Raw genomic sequence first — 19,265 nt, 5'->3', positions numbered from 1 at the left:
ACACCTGCAACACTGCTTCACCACTTGTGAAGCTTTGCCCAGGGACTCGAACCTGGTCCTTGTGCATTGTAACAAGTGCACTCAACCAGGTGCACCACCACCCAGCCCCTGAATGCCTCTTCTAATAAATTATATTTCTAATTGCAAAAGTTGTTTTGATCTTAACAAAAACTAAAGAACACAGACTCTAGAGCTGGACACCTAGATTTAGAATCTTAGCTACACCTCCTGTGGGCAATTTAGTTACCCAATCTCTATTTTGGATTCCTCTTCTGTAAAAAGAGATTAAATTGTACTACTTATAAGGTTGTTAGAAGTATTAAATCTATACAGTATAAAAAGTTAATTATTTTCTAATAGTCATACTTCTGATTTTTATTTTATTAATGTGTTTTTAAAGATACAATTTATTAATGAGAGGCAAAGGGAGGAGAGAGAGAGAACCAGAGCATCACTTTGGTGTGTGTGGTACTGGGGATCTAATTTGGGAGCTCGTGCCTGAAAGTCCAATGCTACATCACTTCTTGGGTCTCATACTTATGAATTTTTTTCATAAATGCTTGGGTTCAATTGATAACTGTATTTAACAAAACTTTTATGCCATTACACTGGTACTTTCAGGAAACATAGTTTTAAAAGTGGGAAGAGGGAGTATGGATTCCCCTCTGTGTACCTGTGGAACCTTTCATAAGCTGAAATGACTAAAAGTGAAGAAGAAAAAACTGGGCCCAGCGATAGAACATCTGCCTTGTATACATAAAGCCCTGGATCTGAGACCTAGCAGCTACTTAAAAAATTTGGCCGTTTCTTTCCTCTTGTGTATACTAGAGTTATTTTAAGCCAGGCCAGATAAATTCAATATGTTGCATATTGCTTTGGATTTGATTCGTGCCAGAACAACTGGCTGGGTGGTTCATGTAGTTCACGGCTGGTTCTCACCTTGTCACTAGCTCTCAACTAGTCACTCTAGTTGCAGAACAAGTAGGAAGGATCCAGGGCTTTATCTTATTCTTTTAAAAATTATTTATTTATTTATTTACTATAGGGTAGAGACAGAGAAATTGAGAGGGGTGGGGGAGATAAAGAGGGAGACAATCAGAGACACACCTGTAGCCCTGCTTCACCACTCAGGAAGCTTTCCCCCTGCAGGTGGGGATCAGGGCCTTAAATCTGGGTCTTTGTGCACTGTAATGTGTGCACTTAACCAGATGTGCCACTGCCTGCCTCCCCTTTTTCCTTCTTTATCCTCTTTTTTTAGGCAAAAGATCAGTTGTGATTGTAACTTGAAGATTAATGTGTAATGAAGGTACAGTAACAAATATCTTTCAAAACCAGAAGCACTTTGTATGATTATAAAAGTAAATCTTGTTTTAGAAAAATTATAATAAAGTAAACATTTAAGCAATTTTGATAAGGTGAAACCACACACAATCATGCCACATAGAGAAACTACTATAAACCAATTAGTGTTTATCTCTCTAGATATCTTTCTGTGTGTATATGAGTACATACATATGGATATTGAATCTTAAGATACCTCTTAACAGTACACATAGATATTCTTTTTGTTTGCAGATACATGTTTACATTACATTTTTTGAATTACATTATTTTTAAACTGCATTTTATCTGATAGGACAGAGAAAAATTGAGGGGCCAGAGAGAGAGAGGAAGAGACACCTGGAGCACTGCTTCACTGCTTGTGAAGCTTTCCCTCTGCTAGTGGGAGCTGGGGCCTTGAACCTGAGTCCCTGTGCACTGTAAAATGTGCATTCAACCAGGCATGCCACTGCCCAACCCCTGCATTATATTTTTTAACTTACAGAATTCCAAATTAATTTTAAACTGATAGGTAGAATTTCACTTCACAGAAATACTATAATTTATATTAAAAAACCAACCCTCTGTTTATTAGATTATTTCTAACTTTCTAGGAAATAGGAATTATGATTGACAATTTTCCTTATAGGAGGTGCTTGTAGCTTAAATGCTAACACAGAAATGGAGATATTAAGCTCATCTTCTACCATCTCTGAGCAGCAGCTGCAGAGTCAACAGAGAGTGAGCAACACTAAAACAGACCTTACCAAACAGAGTCTCATCTCATCCAAGGAATGGCTTCAACTTCATGGGCTTAAGAGCAACAGATTGACCTTGAAACAGATTTTGTCACAAATTGGATTCCCGCACTGTGAAGGTTAGTAATCCAGCTAGCATGCCACCCTTAGTCTAGGAAGAGGTTGTATCTATTCTAAAATCCCCTCAAAACCCACAGGTCTCTGGGTTTATTTTGATGTTGTATTCTGGTGAAAAATATTTGTGCGTGTACCCCTATGAATGTTTTATGGACATAGAGTTGTCAATCCACAGATTAAATATTTATTATTTTGGGGGGCATAAATAAAAAAAGTAACTAGAACTTATTTTTTGAAATAATTTTTAAAATATTTATTTGATAAGAGAGAAATTGAGAGGGTATCCCCAACAACAAAAGTCCTGGACCAGATGGCTTCACAAATGAATTCTACAAAACTTTCAGGAAACAGTTAGTACCCATACTTCTTAAGATTTTCCATAAGATTGAAGAAAAAGGAATACTCCCTTCCACCTTCTATGAAGCCAACATCACCCTGATACCAAAGCTGATAGGGACACAACAAAAAAGGAAAACTACAGACCAGTATCTCTGATGAACATAGATGCCAAAATATTAAACAAGATCTTGGCCAACCGGATACAGCAGCATATCAAAAAAATTGTTCATCACAACCAAGTGGGATTCATCACAGGAATGCAAAAATAATTGTTTTTTAAACATTTTTTAATTATCTTTATCATTTGCATTTGAAGACAATGAATAGTTCCACACGACACACATTGGACTCTCAAGCATGGGTCCCTAGTTGTATCCCCAACATTACCTATGTTGAAGTGGTATTCTGGTTCTCTCCATCCCCCATTAATATATCTTATTTAAGAAAGAATAGCATATAAAGCATCACGAATTGGGTAGGGTAGAGAGAGCATAATAGTTATGCAAAGAGACTTTCATGTCTGAGGCACCAAAGTCCTATGTTCAAACCCTTTACCCCTAATCTAATAAACTAGAGCTGAACAATACTCTGGTAAAACAAAAACAAAAGTGTCATAGATTGTTGGTGTTGCTGAGGATATAAATATTCCACTCCTCAAACATTCTCCACTTCTCTTTTCTAACCAATGACAAATTAGTCCTTTCTGTTATTAAGACATTTTCTATGAAAGCTAAATAAAAGTCCTAGAAGAAATTTGAAATCTTTTATTTTAACTTTATGATAGTAATTTTAAAGTAGGATGAAAAATTACAACAACTCAAAGTACTCAACACTCAGCTATAATTTAAAACATTTACAAATATCCCTATAAGTATCCTTTCTCCCTTTTGTGGGATTTTGAAATTTTATCTTATCCAAGTATGTATATATAGCCAAAAAGGACATAAGGATTTTTAAATAACCTCCATGTTGTTACTCCAAAAAAAGAATTTTCAAATAAAAAAATTGTTGACAACACATCAATTTGATTGCTTTTCTTTGAAAATATACAGATTATGTCACTTCTCTGGGGAGACTTGTGGCTTCCAGGTATGCTGATGGCCTATTCCCACAGTTCTACACAGTGGAGGATGGCAGAATATACAATGTAAGTCAAAATTTGCTTGATGAGTGGTCTAAGTGGACAGGCTCATATGACTTCCTATTAATGCAGAAGAGCAGAGACCTTATCATAGATGGAGATTTTCTTCATTCATTGTGGACAGTGAGACTCCCCCCGACCCCCCATGTGCCTTAGCTGTTCTCTTTTCATCTCCTGAATTTCTTAAAAAGTTCTCCATGGAATTTCCTGATAAAAGATAATTATGTAACTCTAAAGGTAAAACACACTCTGGAAGCATCTTTTTTTCCAAAGGTTTTTTTTGTTTGTTTGTTTTGTTAGGAAGATGGAATATTTCCTCTTGGATTATATGGGGTTTGGAGGATCATCCACACAATTCTTATTTCTTAAAGTAATTAAGAAAAAAAATTTTAACATTGATTTGCAATCCTAAAAGATTTGAGAGGGTTATTTCTTTACACTTGAATTTGTATAGGAGACTCATTGCATTCACCAAACTTTTAAAAAAATTTTTATTTATTATTTATTTATTCCTTTTGTTGCCCTTGTTGTTTTTGTTGTTGTAGTTATTATTGATGTCATCGTTGTTGGATAGGACAGAGAGAAATGGAGAGAGGAGGGGAAGACAGAGAGGGGGAGAGAAAGACAGACACCTGCAGACCTGCTTCACCGCCTGTGAAGTGACTCCCCTTCAGGTGGGGAGCCCGGGGCTCGAACTGGGATCCTTCCGCTGGTCCTTGTGCTTAGCGCCACCTGCGCTTAACCCGCTGCGCTACCGCCCGACTCCCTCCACCAAACTTTTTATTTTATTTTTTTTATTTTTTTATCCACCAAACTTTTTATATAATGTTTTTTGATGTCAGAGGCCATGATTCATGGGACCCTTTTCCTGGTAGTGTTGTGGTTCAGGTGACTTTGACAGGACATGTTTTAATGTTTTTTATTTATTTATTTTCATTAAGTTGACAGCTAACTCAGGACTGATCAGTCAGTTTGTGCAACAATTGACCCAAGCTGTAGAGCGCTACAAGCAACGAATGGACTGGCTCACCAGCCGAAGCAGGCAGATTTTTGGTGTCATATTGGAGCAGTGTATCTCCATAGTGCTGGATTTGGGTGGCATGCTGCAGGAGGAGCTTCCTCTGTGCCAAGATGCTCTAATAATGGTCCTCCAGGAACAGGTGGCTCACATATCCAAGTTCAATATCATATGGTGAGTTTCCATAGGGCAAAGATATTTCAGTGAGACTTCATATGCAATCTTTATTTATTTGAAGTTAAGTAGCATTACTAATAAATTAATTCTATGGGGATGGAAGATGCATTTTCTTGTGAATTCCTAGAATATATAATTCCAGCAGAAAACTTACAATGAAGAGATCTTAGGAAACATTTACCTGGGGCTGGGTGGTGGCGCACCTGGTTGAGCGCACATGTTACAATGCATAAGGACCCAGGTTCGAGTCCCAGGTCCCCACCTACAGGGGGAAAGTGAAGGGAGTGGTGAAGCAATGCTGCAGGTGTCTCTCTGTTTCTCTTCCTCTCTATCTCACCCTTCCCTCTTGATTTCTGCCTGTCTCTATCCAATAAATAAATAAAGATAATAAAAAATTCTTAAAAAAACATTTACCTGGGCGGGGGAGATAGCATAGCAAAGAGACTTTCATGCCTAAGGCTCCAAAGTCCCAGGTTCAATCCCCCCTACCACCATAAGCCAGAGCTAAACAGTGCTCTTGTAAAAAAAAAAATTATCTACTAATGTAAATGACATTTTAGTTTTCAAATTAGGGAAGATGTAGAAACATCCTGTTTTTCAAAACATTGAAAAGTGTACATGTAAAATTACAAAAAATATATATTTATTTATTTAATGCCCTAGATCTCATCAATCATTTAAATTTTTAGCTTAGATAATGAATTCAAACTTGCCACAAAGTTAATTTTCAGACTGGTTTGAACTCTAGTGGGCCTCTCCTGTAAGTTGACCCCTTTAATCAGAGCAACAGGTGGCTGACTATAGAATTTCCCATAGTTAAGAGTTTTCACAATCAATTATTTGTGGATTCTTGGATTCAAGAGAATATGGACTTTAGTGCCAACCTCTTATATCAAACAGGGCCTGTATCGTATTGACAGGAAACATCTGGACGAGGAGCATCTACCTAATTGAGGTTTTCCTTTATAAAAATATTTTCAGTGAGGTAGATGATACTTTTGGAGATTTTACTGGCTATATTCTGTCCCAGGTTCCTATTACTGTCCCAGATATTTTATTGAAGAAACTCAATACAGTGATTTATTTTATTTTTTGGAGATATGTCACTCAGCTGGACTCTCTGTCCAGAAGGGTGACATAGTATGAGGCAGCTACTGTCTCCTGAGGGGGCGGGGGGGGGCTCTGAAGGATAAATCAGACTGACTTATCTAATCTATGATTCACTTAATTCCTGTAATTATGAATTAATGTATATTTTATATACTTTGTTTAGTTATAAACATGAAAATAGATAACATTTCTAATGGCTATTTTTGGGGGATGTATGCAATCACATTTTCAATCTCAATCTAAGTTATTTATTTGTTTGATAGAAATAGAAAAGCAGAGAAAGGGAGAGATAGATTCCACAACACTGAAACTTCTTTTAGTGTTGTGGGGTCTGGGCTTCATCATGGCTAATAGTATACTATCCAAGTGAGCTATTTCCCAGCCCCCAAGCTAAGGATGTAATAAAAGTTTCCCATGGTTTAAAAATTAGGTCCTTTACTTTGGTGCAGTACACCAAACTCAGTCCAGATTCTACTTTGTGTTTCCCTTTTCTTACTGAATTTTCAGTTTCTGTCCATGAGTAAGATCATTCATATTCATCCTTCTCTTTTTGGCTTGTCTCACTTAACATGATTCCTTCAAGCTCCATCCAAGATGAGGTGAACAAAGTGATTTCATCATTCTTAATAGCTGAGTAGTTTTCATATATATATATATATATATATATATATATATATATATATATATATATATATATATATATATATATATCACAACTTACTCAGCCACTCATCTGTTGTTGGATACCTAGGCTGCCTCCAGGTTTTGGCTATTACATTTTGTGTTGCTATGAGCATAGGAATACACAAATCTTTCTGGATGAATATGTTTGAATCCTTAGGATATATTCCCAGGAGAGGAACTGCAGGGTCATAGGGTAGGTCCATTTCTAGCTTTCTGAGAGTTCTTCTTCAGACTGCTCTCCAGAGGGGTTGGACCAATTTACATTCCCACCAGCAGTGCAGGATGGTTCCTTTGCCCCCACAACCTCTCTAGCATTGTTACTATCCTTTCTGATATATGACATTCTCACAGGAGTGAAGTGGTATCTCATTGTATTTATTTATTTATTGCTGCCAGGGTTATTGCTGGGGCATGCCTGCACTACAAATCCATTGCTCCTAGTGGCCATTTTTTTTTTCTTTTTATTGGGTAGGACAGAGAGAAATTGAGAGAAGAGGGGGAGATAGAGAGGAAGAAAGGGGGTCAGGCAGTGGCGCACCTGGTTAAGTGCACACATTACAGTGAGCAAGGTCCCAGGTTCAAGCCCCTGGTCCCCACTTGCAGATGAGAAGCTTCATAAGTGGTAAAGCAGGGCTGCTATGTGTCTCTCTTTCTCACTCTCTTATCTCACCTTCCCTCAATTTCTGGCCATCTCTAGCCAATAAATAAATAAATAAATAAATAAAATTTAAAATAAAAGAGAGGGAGAGAGAAATATAGACAGACACCTGCAGACCTGCTTCACCACTTATGAAACTACCCCTCTGCAGGTGTAGAGCTGGGAACTCGAATTGGGATCCCTGCATGGATCCTGTGTGGGTCCTTTACACTTCATACTGTGTGCACTTAATCAGATGTGCCACCACTCAGCCCCTCTCATTGTTTTTATATGCATTTTTTCTGACTATCAATGACTTGGAGCATTTTTTCCTGTCTGTTGACCTTTTGGATCTCTTCTTTGGTAAATATTCTGTTCATATCCTCTCCCTACTTTTGGATGGGGTCATTTGTTTTTCTATTGCTGAGTTTGGTGAGCTCTTTATACATTTTTTGGTTTATTAGTCTTTTGTCTGATGTATGGCATGTAAAGATCTCCTAATCTGTAAGGAGTCTTTTTATTTGGGTGGTGGTTTCTTTCTCTGTGTAAAAGGTTTTTTTTTTTTTTTGGTCAATTTGATATAGTCCTATTGGTTTGTTTTTGGTTTTGTCTTCCTTGCAGTTGGACTTGTATCATTGAAGGTGCCTATAAAATTTAGATGGAAAAGAGTGCTGCCAACATTTTCCTCTAAGTATTTGATAGTTTCTGGTCTAACATACAAATCCTTGATTCATCTGGAGTCTACTTTTGTGTGTGGTGAAATGTAGTGGTTCAGTTTCATTTTTCTGCATGTTTCAATCCAATTTTCCTAACACCATTTGTTGAAGAGACTCTCCTTTATCCATTTTATGTCTGAGGCTCAGGTTCAATCCCCCATACCATCATAAACCAAAGCTGAGCAGTGCTATCATTAAAATATATATACTATTTTTGATTCAAAAATTGTAACTGATGGAAACTTTCCAGGAAATAAAACCAATATTATAAAAGGATCAGTAGTAAAATTTCAAAATAATTCTTGTTCATTTGCTAATCTTAGTATTGTGGTTTTTACAAATTTACTATTACAGGGGCCAGGCAGTGGCACACCTGGTTAAGTGCACACATTACAGTATACAAGGAGCTGGGTTCAAAGCCCCTGGTCCCCACCTGTAGGGGTAAAGCTTCATGAGTGGTGGATCAGAGTTGCAGTTTTTTCTCTGTCTTTTTTCCTCTATCTCTCCCTTCCCTCTCAATTTCTCTCTGTCTCTATCCAGTAATAAAAATAAATATTTTAAAAAAAGACTGAACCTGAGACCTCAGAGCCTCAGGCACAAAAGTAAAAAAAAAAATTTACTATTACAGAAGTTGTACACTATTTTTAAAAATAACTTTTCTCGGTATTTTCAAAGCACTTATAATATTTACTTTGTTGAGATTGTTTTCCATAGTAGTTACTACTATGGAAGGTAGTAATAATGGTTTGGAAACTAGTCTTGAATAGCTTGCCTCTTTTTGTTGACAGCTTTTTATCCACAAGGAGTTATGTTTTCTTTCTTTCAGCTCTGTTGACATGAAGTGACTTGTTGCTCATATCTGTGAGGTGGAGGACTGGTGGCTGTGTTGAATACTGCTCTGTAACAGTGCCATCTGTTTCCTTCCAGGGTTTCAGAAGAGCCTGTGAAATGGCGGGAAAATGCTGTTCCTGTGACAGGACACTCTATTGCTGCTGCAATCAGTTGGGTTGAAAAACTAACTTTTGAGCTGGTGGTGAGACAGACTTGCCGCTTGGATGCCCTGCTGGAAGCTGGGAAAGACAGATCTGTAAGTGTGACTCTCTGGCTAGGCCCAAGCTATAGATATAACTTGAGTCAGCACATCCCAGCCTCCTACCTCTTATATCCCCCTGCAGATCCACATTGAAAAACCCACATCATAAAAGCCCCATCTTCATCATATTCATCTCTGAATTTGGAATCATTTGAGAAATAGGTCCCAAATAGGTGTCAAACTAGCTACTTTAGTGATGGTAGAGCTGGACCTACAATAATGAGATTCCCTGACACCCCCCCCCCCCCTTGAGTCTGGTTCCTTCTGTGTGGTGACTGGAACTTTGGGGGCAAGCCCTTACTGAACCAGGACCAGGACAGCTGAGTGCTGCTCAGAGCCTCTGGGCATTAGAAAGGATGGGGAATTAGACCATAGTTTTCTATCCCTAATACTTTAATTTCTCTAGTGTCCTCCTTAGAATTCAATAAATCACCTCATCTTATTTGGAGGAGAGGTTGGAGGACTTCTTATAGCATCCTTAGCACTAGCACGTAGGGTTTCTCCTAGCTCTGTACTCTGAATCTTTCACAGTTCCTTTGCAGGTGAACTATATCCAAGCTGAGTAGCCAGTCATTTTTAATGTTAACTTGCAGTCATGCATTGCTTAATAACAGGGTACATTCTGAGAAATGTGTTCACAGATGATTTTTATCATTGTGTGGATGTCACAATGTAATTACACAAACCTAGATGGTGTGGCCCACTACACACCTAGTTGGTATGGTGTAGCTTATTTGGCTCACTGTTACACTTGCTTTCCATCACTGGCATGACTTTGTTAGTAGTGTATTCACATATACCTTTTGATAGGCGCTTTTGGGGAATAAAGATATACCTGGAAGAAGTGATTAAATAGTAGTTCTTGTCTTTTAGCCACAAAGTGTGTATTTTTGTGAGTGGATTTATGGGTGAAACTATTAAGGTAGTGACAAGCTGGAGGGGGCCGCTTTGGCCATCCACAGTTCCTATGTAGGGATAAGTATGCTTACCCTTTGGGATATAGATAATTAGATATTACATTATTTAATACTAATTGGTATGAATTGTTCTTTATTAATTAGTTGATATTAATACTTGGTTTCCCTTTGTTCTGGAATTCTGGGGATTCTGTAGATTTTAAACTTTTTCTTGAGCAGGGAGGTCAGACTGTTTGTTGATACTGAGGATGATGGTTTGAAGTCAGAAACACATCGTTTATCTTCACAAAGCTAGAGGAACAAATGTTTCCCATTAAAGCACAAAATGTAAGCAACTTTGTTCTTTTGCCTTTCATGTTTATTTTAACATCTGTAAGATTTCAAGTGTCTGGACACTGTAATAGCATTCAAGAAATTTAACATTTCACAGGTGTGTGTGTGTGTGTGTGTGTGTATGTACTGGTGGAGTGTTCTCTGTTTGTTTACCTGACTATCCTCCCCATAGCAAATTCTGGTGTGAATACAAGATTTCCCAGTGAACTGTATTTTCTATGTCACTTCCCTCTGATTTATTCTTCACCATTCTCAGGTATTTTTCCCTAGTCCAGAAAAGACAAAGTAAAGTAGTGATTCTAGGAAAGTCTTAGAGAAAAGGAAGAACCCAGAAAGAAATATATAGATTCAAGTCATCTTGGAAATACGTAAGAAGGGATTATGAGAAATGGAAAACATATTTGCATCAGTATTTTCAGTGCCCTTTTCCAGAACTTTGTATCTAGATATGGTCCCATGGATGTTTTTAATAAGTAAAATTAACTGCCTCATATATAAAAACACCATGTCCTCTATTTTAAGTGAATGGGTTGTGCAACAGGTTCCTGGAAAGGACTGCTCTTATCTCTGCCCCTCACGTCCTCCCAATGGGTTTCAAATTTAACCATGTAGCTATAGTTTACTGTAAAGAAAAATAAACTTTCTGAACATTATATCGGAGAACTCGTAGTCTTTTATTGATGGTAACCTTTGAGTTAATGTCTCATGTGAGTCTGGAGAAGAATTAAGAAAATGGGTGTTGTCTTATGTCCAGAGACCAATCTGGAAGACAGGCTTTTATGTCAAGTCTCTACAAGGAGGAAGAATTGAGTTATATACTTGGTTGCAGTGAAGGACAAACCCTAGAGGCCTGCATTGCCATCGTCTGTAGTTGTGGTAGGGCAGGAAGATGAAATGAAATGGGTGACAGAGAGAAATGACTGTGCAAGGGCCTTTAGGATCAGAAGAAGCCCAGGCAGAGTATGGGTCTGTTTAAATTCTGTCTCTAGTAACACACAAAGAGCACTATTCATAGATTAACTCTGAAGAAGAAACGGACTCATGGGAAAGGCAGCCTAGAATTATTTATAAAAGTTTCTGTTCTGTAATATACTCTGCACAGGGATATTGGTTCCAATCCCTTGATCTCTACCTGCAGGTGTCTTTTTCTCCTTCCTCTCTCTCTATAAAAAGGGGGGTCACCAGTAGCAGTGGATCATTGTGTAGGCATTGAGCCCCAGTAGTAACTGGAGGCAAAAACAAAACAAAACTTTACTGAGGGGCTAAATGGGTGAATTAGAGACCCATGTTCCATAGGGAGCTATCAGAGTAAGCTATGGACAGTCAGCTGAAGACCTGGCAGCATCAGTCTTAAGCCTGGTATTTTAGTTTCTTCTTGCAGTAGTTTAAACAAGCATTAAATCTTTCACCTTTGTGTTCCTAGTAGTATTAATACCTAGTAAGGACTTGATTAATGGTTTTTGACATTGAAGAAATAGAAGGGAAATAGTGCTGACATTCTCAATGTGGTAGTATTTGTGGTAGATGTGGATTTAAGGGCTTCTCATTCCCAAGCTTGGATACAGATTTAAAATGTTTAAAAAGAAGTGGTCTGGGGAGTCGAGTGGTAGCGCAGTGGGTTAAGCGCACGTGGTGCAAAGTGCAAGGACCAGCATAAGGATCCCAGTTTGAGCCCCCAGCTCCCCACCTGCAGGGGAGTCACTTCACAAGTTGTGAAGTAGGTCTGCAGGTGTCTATCTTTCTCTCCCCTTCTCTGTCTTCTTCTCCTCTCTCCATTTCCCTCTGTCCTATCCAACAATGACATCAATAACAACAATAATAACTACAACAATAAAACAAGGGCAACAGAAGGGAATAAATAAATATTTTTTAAAAAGTGGTCTGTATCAGACCAAAAAAGTGAGTTTGCTGAAGCTTTTTATAAATACCACACACTAACTGATTGTGCCACTGGAGCTCCTGCTGAGTTTTTTGTTTTTTTTTTAACCAAAGCACTGAGCAGCTCTGATTTATGGTGGTGCAGGGGATTAAACCTGGGACTTCAGAGCCTCAGACATGAAAGTCTCTTTGCATAACCATTATACTATTTACCCCCATGCCTGCTGAGGCTTTGTATAAATTTGGGGATAGTGAATAAAGACAGGGTCCCAGAAACCTACTAGCACTGAGCTGTGGTGCTGACTAAGGGGTCTGAAAAAGGAGTGTGTCAGTGTGGAATCAGGCAGGTGAGTTTTATGATTTTGGAGATGGTAAGTAGGGACAGGGACCCAGAAACCTAGGCTATGGCCAATGGTATTACCTAGAATCTGAGAAGGGGGGCCAGGCAGTAGCAAGGTGTTAAGTGCACATGGCTCAAAGTGCAAGTACCAACACAAGGATCTTGGTTTGAACCCCCACCTGCAGTCGGGGGGGGGTGTCGCTTTATAAGCAGTAAAGCAGGTCTACAGTTGTCTTATCTTTCTTCCCCCATCTCTGTCTTCCCCTGTTTCTTGATTTTTTTTTTTTTTTTTTTTTATAGAACAGCAAGGGCAACAAAAACTGGAAAAATGGCCTCCAGGAGCAGTGGGTTTGAATTGCAGGCACCGAGCCCCAGCAATAACCTTGGAGGAAAAAAAAAAAAAAGAAAGAAAGAAAGAAAGAAAAGAAAAGAAAAGAAAAAAGAATCTGAGAAGAGAGCTGGATCAATATTAGGACAGTTTCTGCTGTGCAAAGATCAGAAAATCAAATGCACTGAGCCAGAAAAAGGTTGCCATAGTACAGATAAGATCCAGAAGTTAGATCCAAGGTGTAGCATTGGTCAAAATTGTTATAATGGTCAAAGTTTTATGGAAAACATGATAGAATGTTGCTAGACTTCTTACTGCTGCTCTGGTTGGTTGACTTTCCACTTTACTTCCTTGCAGAGTGGAGATTTTTGTTCCCAGAGGCTTTGCAGGAATTCTGAGGGAGCAGAGGGCAATCATTCCCAGTCTGATTCTCCCCCCACCCCTAACCCCTCCAACATGTGGCTAGGAATATGTGAAACCTCAGCCTGGCAAAGCATAGCTTTTCATGAGAGGCTGCAGAGCAAATGATCCAGATGGAAAAATAAAGCATTTGAAGTGAAAATATAGGCACTGGGTGGTGAAGCACCTGGTTGAGACACACAGTGTGTAAGGACCCAGGTTCAAGCCCCCAATCCCCACTTGAGGGAGGAAGTTTCAGGAGCGTTGAAGCAGTGCTTCAGGCACCTTTCTCTCTTTCCAACTCCCTTCTCATTTTCTCTGTCTCTATCAGTATATTCAGTCTCCCTCCATTTTATGTTGTATAAAGTAACGAGATTTGCCTGTATGGTAAAATAGATGAGTGGAACTCAGGTATCTTCTATGTCTTGTGTTACCAAATTCAGTTTACATTAGATTTAGGGAGATGCTAGTCAGTGAGGAAATTGCTCTTGGTCCTGGATGCTGCTAGTGCTGAGCCTCAAGTCTGAGCCTGAAATCTGATATGCAGGTGGATGGATCCAAGCTATTGTCTGGGGAGATGATGTCATGGCTGGAAAAAGGACCAGAAAGTTGAATCAGGGAAGAGAGTAGCTCCCAAATATGGGAAAGGTGTATAGATATTGTTGACTGTAACCCAGTCGATTTGATGTGATCTGAAACCTATTTGTCCTCTGCATCCCTGTAGATCTGAGCTCACATTCTGTGGTCATGAGTAAGAACATTCCAAGCAAATGCATTTTCCTGTTTCACTTTCCTAGTGTCATACATTGCCTTGTGTAGATGTGTGGAATAAGCACAGTGCTTCAGCTGTGTTGGTGCCCAGATTTATCAGGGAAGTGGATTCATACTCTCAAAGCATCTAAAATTGCACATGGCCTAAGACAGTAGTTCGGACCTAGGAAGAGTTTTCTTAAATCAACAGTGAGTAGGGACATATATCCTCTGTCAGACTGCAGCTCTACTGCACACCATGCAAACTCAACTTCATTACTGAGGCAATAACCCAGGAGCTGAATCCTTCTGCAGAAATCCCTCAAGATTTTAAAGGCTAATTTCTTCACAGCTGGTGGCATCTGTTAAACTCTGAGAACACAATTCATTTGCTAAATTTCTTTCCCAGATATCTGTGGAGATAGTCCAGAATTTTTTAGTGGGAGGTTTAGATGGTAGGTCTCCCTGGGTTTTCTTTCTGATATTTGTTTACATGCATAAACACAAGCTATCTTGCTTTTAAGCTCAGTCATGAGGTAAACTGCATTATCTCCTTTTGTACAAGTGAAAAATTGAAGTTAAACCACTTGCTGGAGGTTGCAAGATTCAGTGGCAGGGGAGAACAGCTAGGAGGGTAAAATCCTATGGAAGAGCAGCTACATTATGGTTGGTACTGGAGATGCTACTGTTTCCATGGGGGTCCATGCATAGACTTCCTGTCTCTAAATTAAGCAGAGAACACTTAGGATTGTCTCATCTGTGAGTGAGTGAGTGAGTGAGTGAGTGAGTGAGTGTGTGTGTGTGTGTGTGTGTGTGTGTGTGTGTATGTGTGTATGTGTACCTACTGACAGGGTGATTCACTCATGATTCTTAGTGCCTCACATAGTGACAAGAGGCATGGCCCAGTGGGTAGACATGCCTCCTGATCTGTGTGCAGTCAGGGCAGCCTCAACTCTTCAGACATGCCTTCCTTTTTCTGGGAGATGAGACTAGAGGATTATCTTCTCAAAGTCTTCCTCCAAGGATGGGCGAGTTTGCATTATAGAATTCTGGCATCACAACGAGAAGTGGCTAATAAGCTTTCAAGATTTCACCAAGTCAAAAACTGCTGTAGCCAGCAGTGAGTTAGAATTTTTCTTTCTTTGGTCATGAGTAGGAACGTTCCAATCTGCCCCAATTTCAGGACCCATCTTCCTCAGGTGGAACATAGAGTATGTTGTCCAGCCTCCCTTTGGAGGATGGAACATTCTCTACTGTAGTTGATCTAGTAGTGGGCAAGGTTCTATGGGGGCCCACAAATGGGTCTTTTGTGTTGTTCCACAAATGGGTCTTTTGTGTTGTTCCAGTAACAATGGAGAGAGGGATCTATTAGAGGTCTAGGCCCATCATGTCTGTTTGGGAATCTCAGGACTCTCTGAATAGGTCCCCAGGTGATGGAGTGGCCTGATAGTGACTAAAGAGTCATCATTAAATTATGCCAGTCTCTTGCTCTTATTTAGCTTTTGCAGTCCTTGCTTTGCTAAGGTTAGCTTTGGAGTAAGTGAGGGAAGTGTAATAGGAAGTAGGTGAGGAGGGTATCTAAGTCTAAGTAGACACTATTTCATTATGAAATTTATACTGACTCACTGCAGACTATTGTGTACTTTTGCCTTCAGGTATATATTTTGCCCTGATTTATGGATACATGGGAACATATGCTCTATCTCATGGGACCTGATCTATATTTAGGTTTTGGGACTTTGCTAGGAAGTGAACCACTTGGAATGGAATTAGAGAATCCTATGAAAGGAAAGGTCTCACCGGAGTAATGAGGGTGAAGGGTTGACATTCCATGGAAGAAAAATTCTGAACATAACTTGATGTAAAGTTGGATAAAATGAAACAAAACTGCAGCGTATAAAGGACACTCTGAATGCAGTGCAGGTTCAAGTCAAGGAAAGAAGGAAGTGTTAGCACAGCCACTGTAGGCAGGAAGCTTATTAGCTCTGGATGATGGGGTGTCCTGGAAGTGGCCAAAAGAGCCATCATTGAAGTATGCCGGTCTCTTGCCCTTATCCAGCTTTTGTAGTCCTTACTTTATCTGACAAGGTTAGCCTTAAAGTGATTGAGGGAAGTGAAATAGGAAGTAGGTGAGGATATTTAGGTTAAAGTAGAAACTATTTTATTAATTACTTTGTGCTGATTTTGGCAGCATATATACTAAAATTGGAATAATACAGAGAAGATTAGCATGACCCCTGCACAAGGATGACACACAAATTCATGATCTTTTTATTTCTAAGTTTGCGCATTTGGCGTGGTTTTTGTTGTTGAGCCAGCAGGTGGTGCTGTGGCTACAGTGTCAGTTTCCCTGTTTATTTTAATTATTTTAATTTTTTTTTTTATTTAAGAAAGGAGACATTAACAAAACCATAGAATAAGAGGGGTACAATTCCGCACAATTCCCATAACCCTATCTCCATATCTCATCCCCTCCCCTGATAGCCTTCCCATTCTCTATCTCTCTGGGAGTATGGATCCAGGGTCATTGTGGATTGCAGAGGGTGGAAGGTCTGGCTTCTGTAATTGCTTCCCCGCTGAACATGGGCGTTGACTGGTCAGTCCACACTCCCAGTCTGCCTCTCTCTTTCCCTAGTAGGGTGGGGCTCTGAGGAAGTGGAGCTCCTTGACACACTGATGGGGTCGTCTGTCCAGGGAAGTCTGGTCAGCATCTTGCTGGCATCCAGAACCTGGTGGCTGAAAAGAGAGTTAACATACATTCTCCTGTTTATATATCATAGTTGGGGTAGATTCTCTCATGCATCCACACTCTAGTTTGTGCCTGTGATGTCAGTGTGGTTTCCAACCTATGTGGCTAGGTGAGTTTCTTAAGTTCCAGTTATAATTTGGCATACTTTTAGGTGATTTTTTTTTTTTTGCTTTAACTAGTTGATCAAGTCAGTGATGTGGGGCAGCTAGTATTTCATGGCCACATCTCCAGAAGTTGGCCAGGATTTCTTTTCTTTTTTTCTTAAAGATATATTATTTAAAAAAATTTTTTTTATTATCTTTATTTATTGGATAGAGACAGCCAGAAATCAAGAGGGAAGGGGGTGATAGAGAGGGAGAGAGACAGAGACACTTGCAACACAACTTCAGCACTTGCAAAGCTTTCCCCCTGCAGGTGGGGACTGGGAGCTTGAACCCAGGTCCTTATGCAATGTAATATGTGTGATCAACCAGGTATGCCACCACCTGGCCCTGCCAGGATTTATTTTCCTAGCTGGCTGCTAGGGCCTGGGCAGCCCATAAGGCATTAGTTCTCAGCTAGGCTTTTCCCTTAAACACTGATGAGTATTTGTAGGCAGTTCAGTATCCTGTTGATCCTGAGGTCACAGGTTAAGTGTCCAGGAATTCCCTACTTTCTTGTCAGAGTGTGCTCTATTGTGTAGATGGCACTACCTACCCCAAGAACTTAAGTCCTGAGAATTTCCCTTTCCTCTTTTTCCATACACTGACCATGTGTGTCTGTATCTACCTGTGGCAAAGTAAGTTTCTTCAGAGTTGTCAGTTGTAATTTGTTAAGTTTTCAGGTGATTTTGTTTATTGCTTCAACTAGTTGATCAGGAAATGATGTATGGCAGCTGCTCCTCCATGGCCATGTCTCTGAAAGTCTCTCCTTGGCTTGAAAATAGCCACGCCTAACCTGTTTAATGTAGCCTAGGGCTTGAAGGAAACCATTCTCCAAACCTACCAACCATAGCCTTCCCATGCAATACCTAATACTGTAGCCACTGCTTGGCTCTTTCTTGAGTGTCTCATTTTCTGGCATTGGTCCTCAGTATTTCTCTCTTTCCTTCTCTCTCCCTCTCCCTTTCCCCCCTCCTTCCCTCAGGTAAAGCCAGACAGGCAGAGGAGGAGGAGAAGGAGAGAGAGATAGAGATAGAGAGAGAGGTGGAGAGACCACAGCATCAGTATGGCAGTAGGTGAGGGCTTGGACCTAGGAGTGCACATGGCAAAGCAGTGCAGTATCCAAGTGAGCTGTTTCTCCAGGCACCCTCTCCCGCCCTGTGTTTCTCACAAAGCATTGAGCAGTACTATTTTTCTTTCTGCTGAGAGAGAGAAAAAGAGAGAGTAAGAGAGAGGGAGAGAGAAGCACAACACTTTTTTAGAAAGTATATTACCAGTGAGTTGTGTACTAAGCTAGGGCCTATCAGATAAGTAAACTTGTACCACTGTTTTGCAGATTGAATCCATTTACTACTTTGTGGTGGGGGACATTCCTGAGGAATCCAAGGAGCTTCTTTTTCAGAGGGCTTTGGAGATCCCATGTCCTGTCTGTACAGTTTCCTTCAATGCCAGAGGAGAAGGCACTATAGCTTTCTTAAAGGATATGAGTACCAAGACCCACAGCAGGTAGGCAGAAAGCATGCTCTCGGTAACAGCTGGTGAGTAGCCTGTCCCCACAAACTCAGCAGTGGATTTGGATCCTTAATGGTGTTTACACTCTGCTGCTGTATTCTTCCCCTCTTTCCAGTAGTTTTTAGTTTCTAACACCTTTTCTATTCTACCTGGTAGTCTTTCATTTCTGTCATTCTGATATGTTACCATCCTATGGTTTTACTGACCAGAAAGACTGGCCTTCCCAAGACTGACTGATAGCTAGAGATATTAAAGGATCCATAGGAAATATGCCTTTCTTATGCAAAACATCCATTCCACACTCTCAGTCTAGTTCAGCTACTGTTAGTCCATATGCCTTCCAGTTTTGCAGAAAAGGAGGCAGTGTAGATCATCCAATTGTTCATGTTCTAGCTCTCATAAATAAGCACAGTCAGCAGCTCCAAATCCTATGTCTCTGTAGCACTCCGTTGTTATCTGTGTACACTTTAAACTCTAGCTTGCATACAGTTATTGTGGAATTATAAAGGATATGTCCTGAGCATCTATGCTTAAAGAGAGGTTGGGCCCTGTGCCTGGGACTATGTCTGGGCAGAACCACTAGACCTTAAGCATAGTGTTGGACATCACCTGTTCTCCAAAGCACTTTTTTTTTTGCGCCTCCAGGGTTATTGCTGGGGTTCAGTGCCCACACCATGAATCCACAGCTCCTGGAGGCTATTCCCCCCCCCCTTTTGTTGCCCTTGTTGTTGTAGACTTGTTGTGGTGATTATTGTTATTGTTGATGTCATTCGTTGTTGGGTAGGACAGAGAGAAATGGAGAGGACAGG

General features: G+C 40.0%; 1 protein-coding gene and 1 non-coding gene across 6 annotated transcripts in view; both read left to right on the top strand.

The window, feature by feature from the left end:
• Positions 1 to 19,265, top strand: part of VWA3B (von Willebrand factor A domain containing 3B) — a 189,355-nt gene that overhangs the window by 7,409 nt on the left and 162,681 nt on the right. For 4 of the 5 annotated variants that reach the window (XM_060187501.1, XM_060187502.1, XM_060187500.1 and 1 more), the window contains exons 2-6: positions 1,970 to 2,197; positions 3,587 to 3,681; positions 4,617 to 4,867; positions 8,945 to 9,104; positions 18,281 to 18,450. In XM_060187501.1, the coding sequence (XP_060043484.1) occupies positions 2,002 to 2,197; positions 3,587 to 3,681; positions 4,617 to 4,867; positions 8,945 to 9,104; positions 18,281 to 18,450 (872 nt within the window). In that variant the 5' untranslated portion in view covers positions 1,970 to 2,001. Of the gene's footprint in view, positions 1 to 1,969; positions 2,198 to 3,586; positions 3,682 to 4,616; positions 4,868 to 8,944; positions 9,105 to 18,280; positions 18,451 to 19,265 lie in introns of those variants that run through there. The other variant, XM_060187504.1, reaches the window with a different exon arrangement.
• On the top strand, positions 16,231 to 16,334 carry LOC132537837 (U6 spliceosomal RNA). The gene has a single exon (XR_009549262.1). It is a non-coding gene; the product is annotated as a U6 spliceosomal RNA (small nuclear RNA).

This window comes from Erinaceus europaeus, chromosome 3, assembly GCF_950295315.1.
Source record: "Erinaceus europaeus chromosome 3, mEriEur2.1, whole genome shotgun sequence".
In the NCBI taxonomy this organism is placed as follows: Eukaryota; Metazoa; Chordata; class Mammalia; order Eulipotyphla; family Erinaceidae; genus Erinaceus; species Erinaceus europaeus.
The sequence above is the reverse complement of the archived record's forward strand: the minus strand, read 5'-3'. Positions and strand labels throughout refer to the sequence as shown.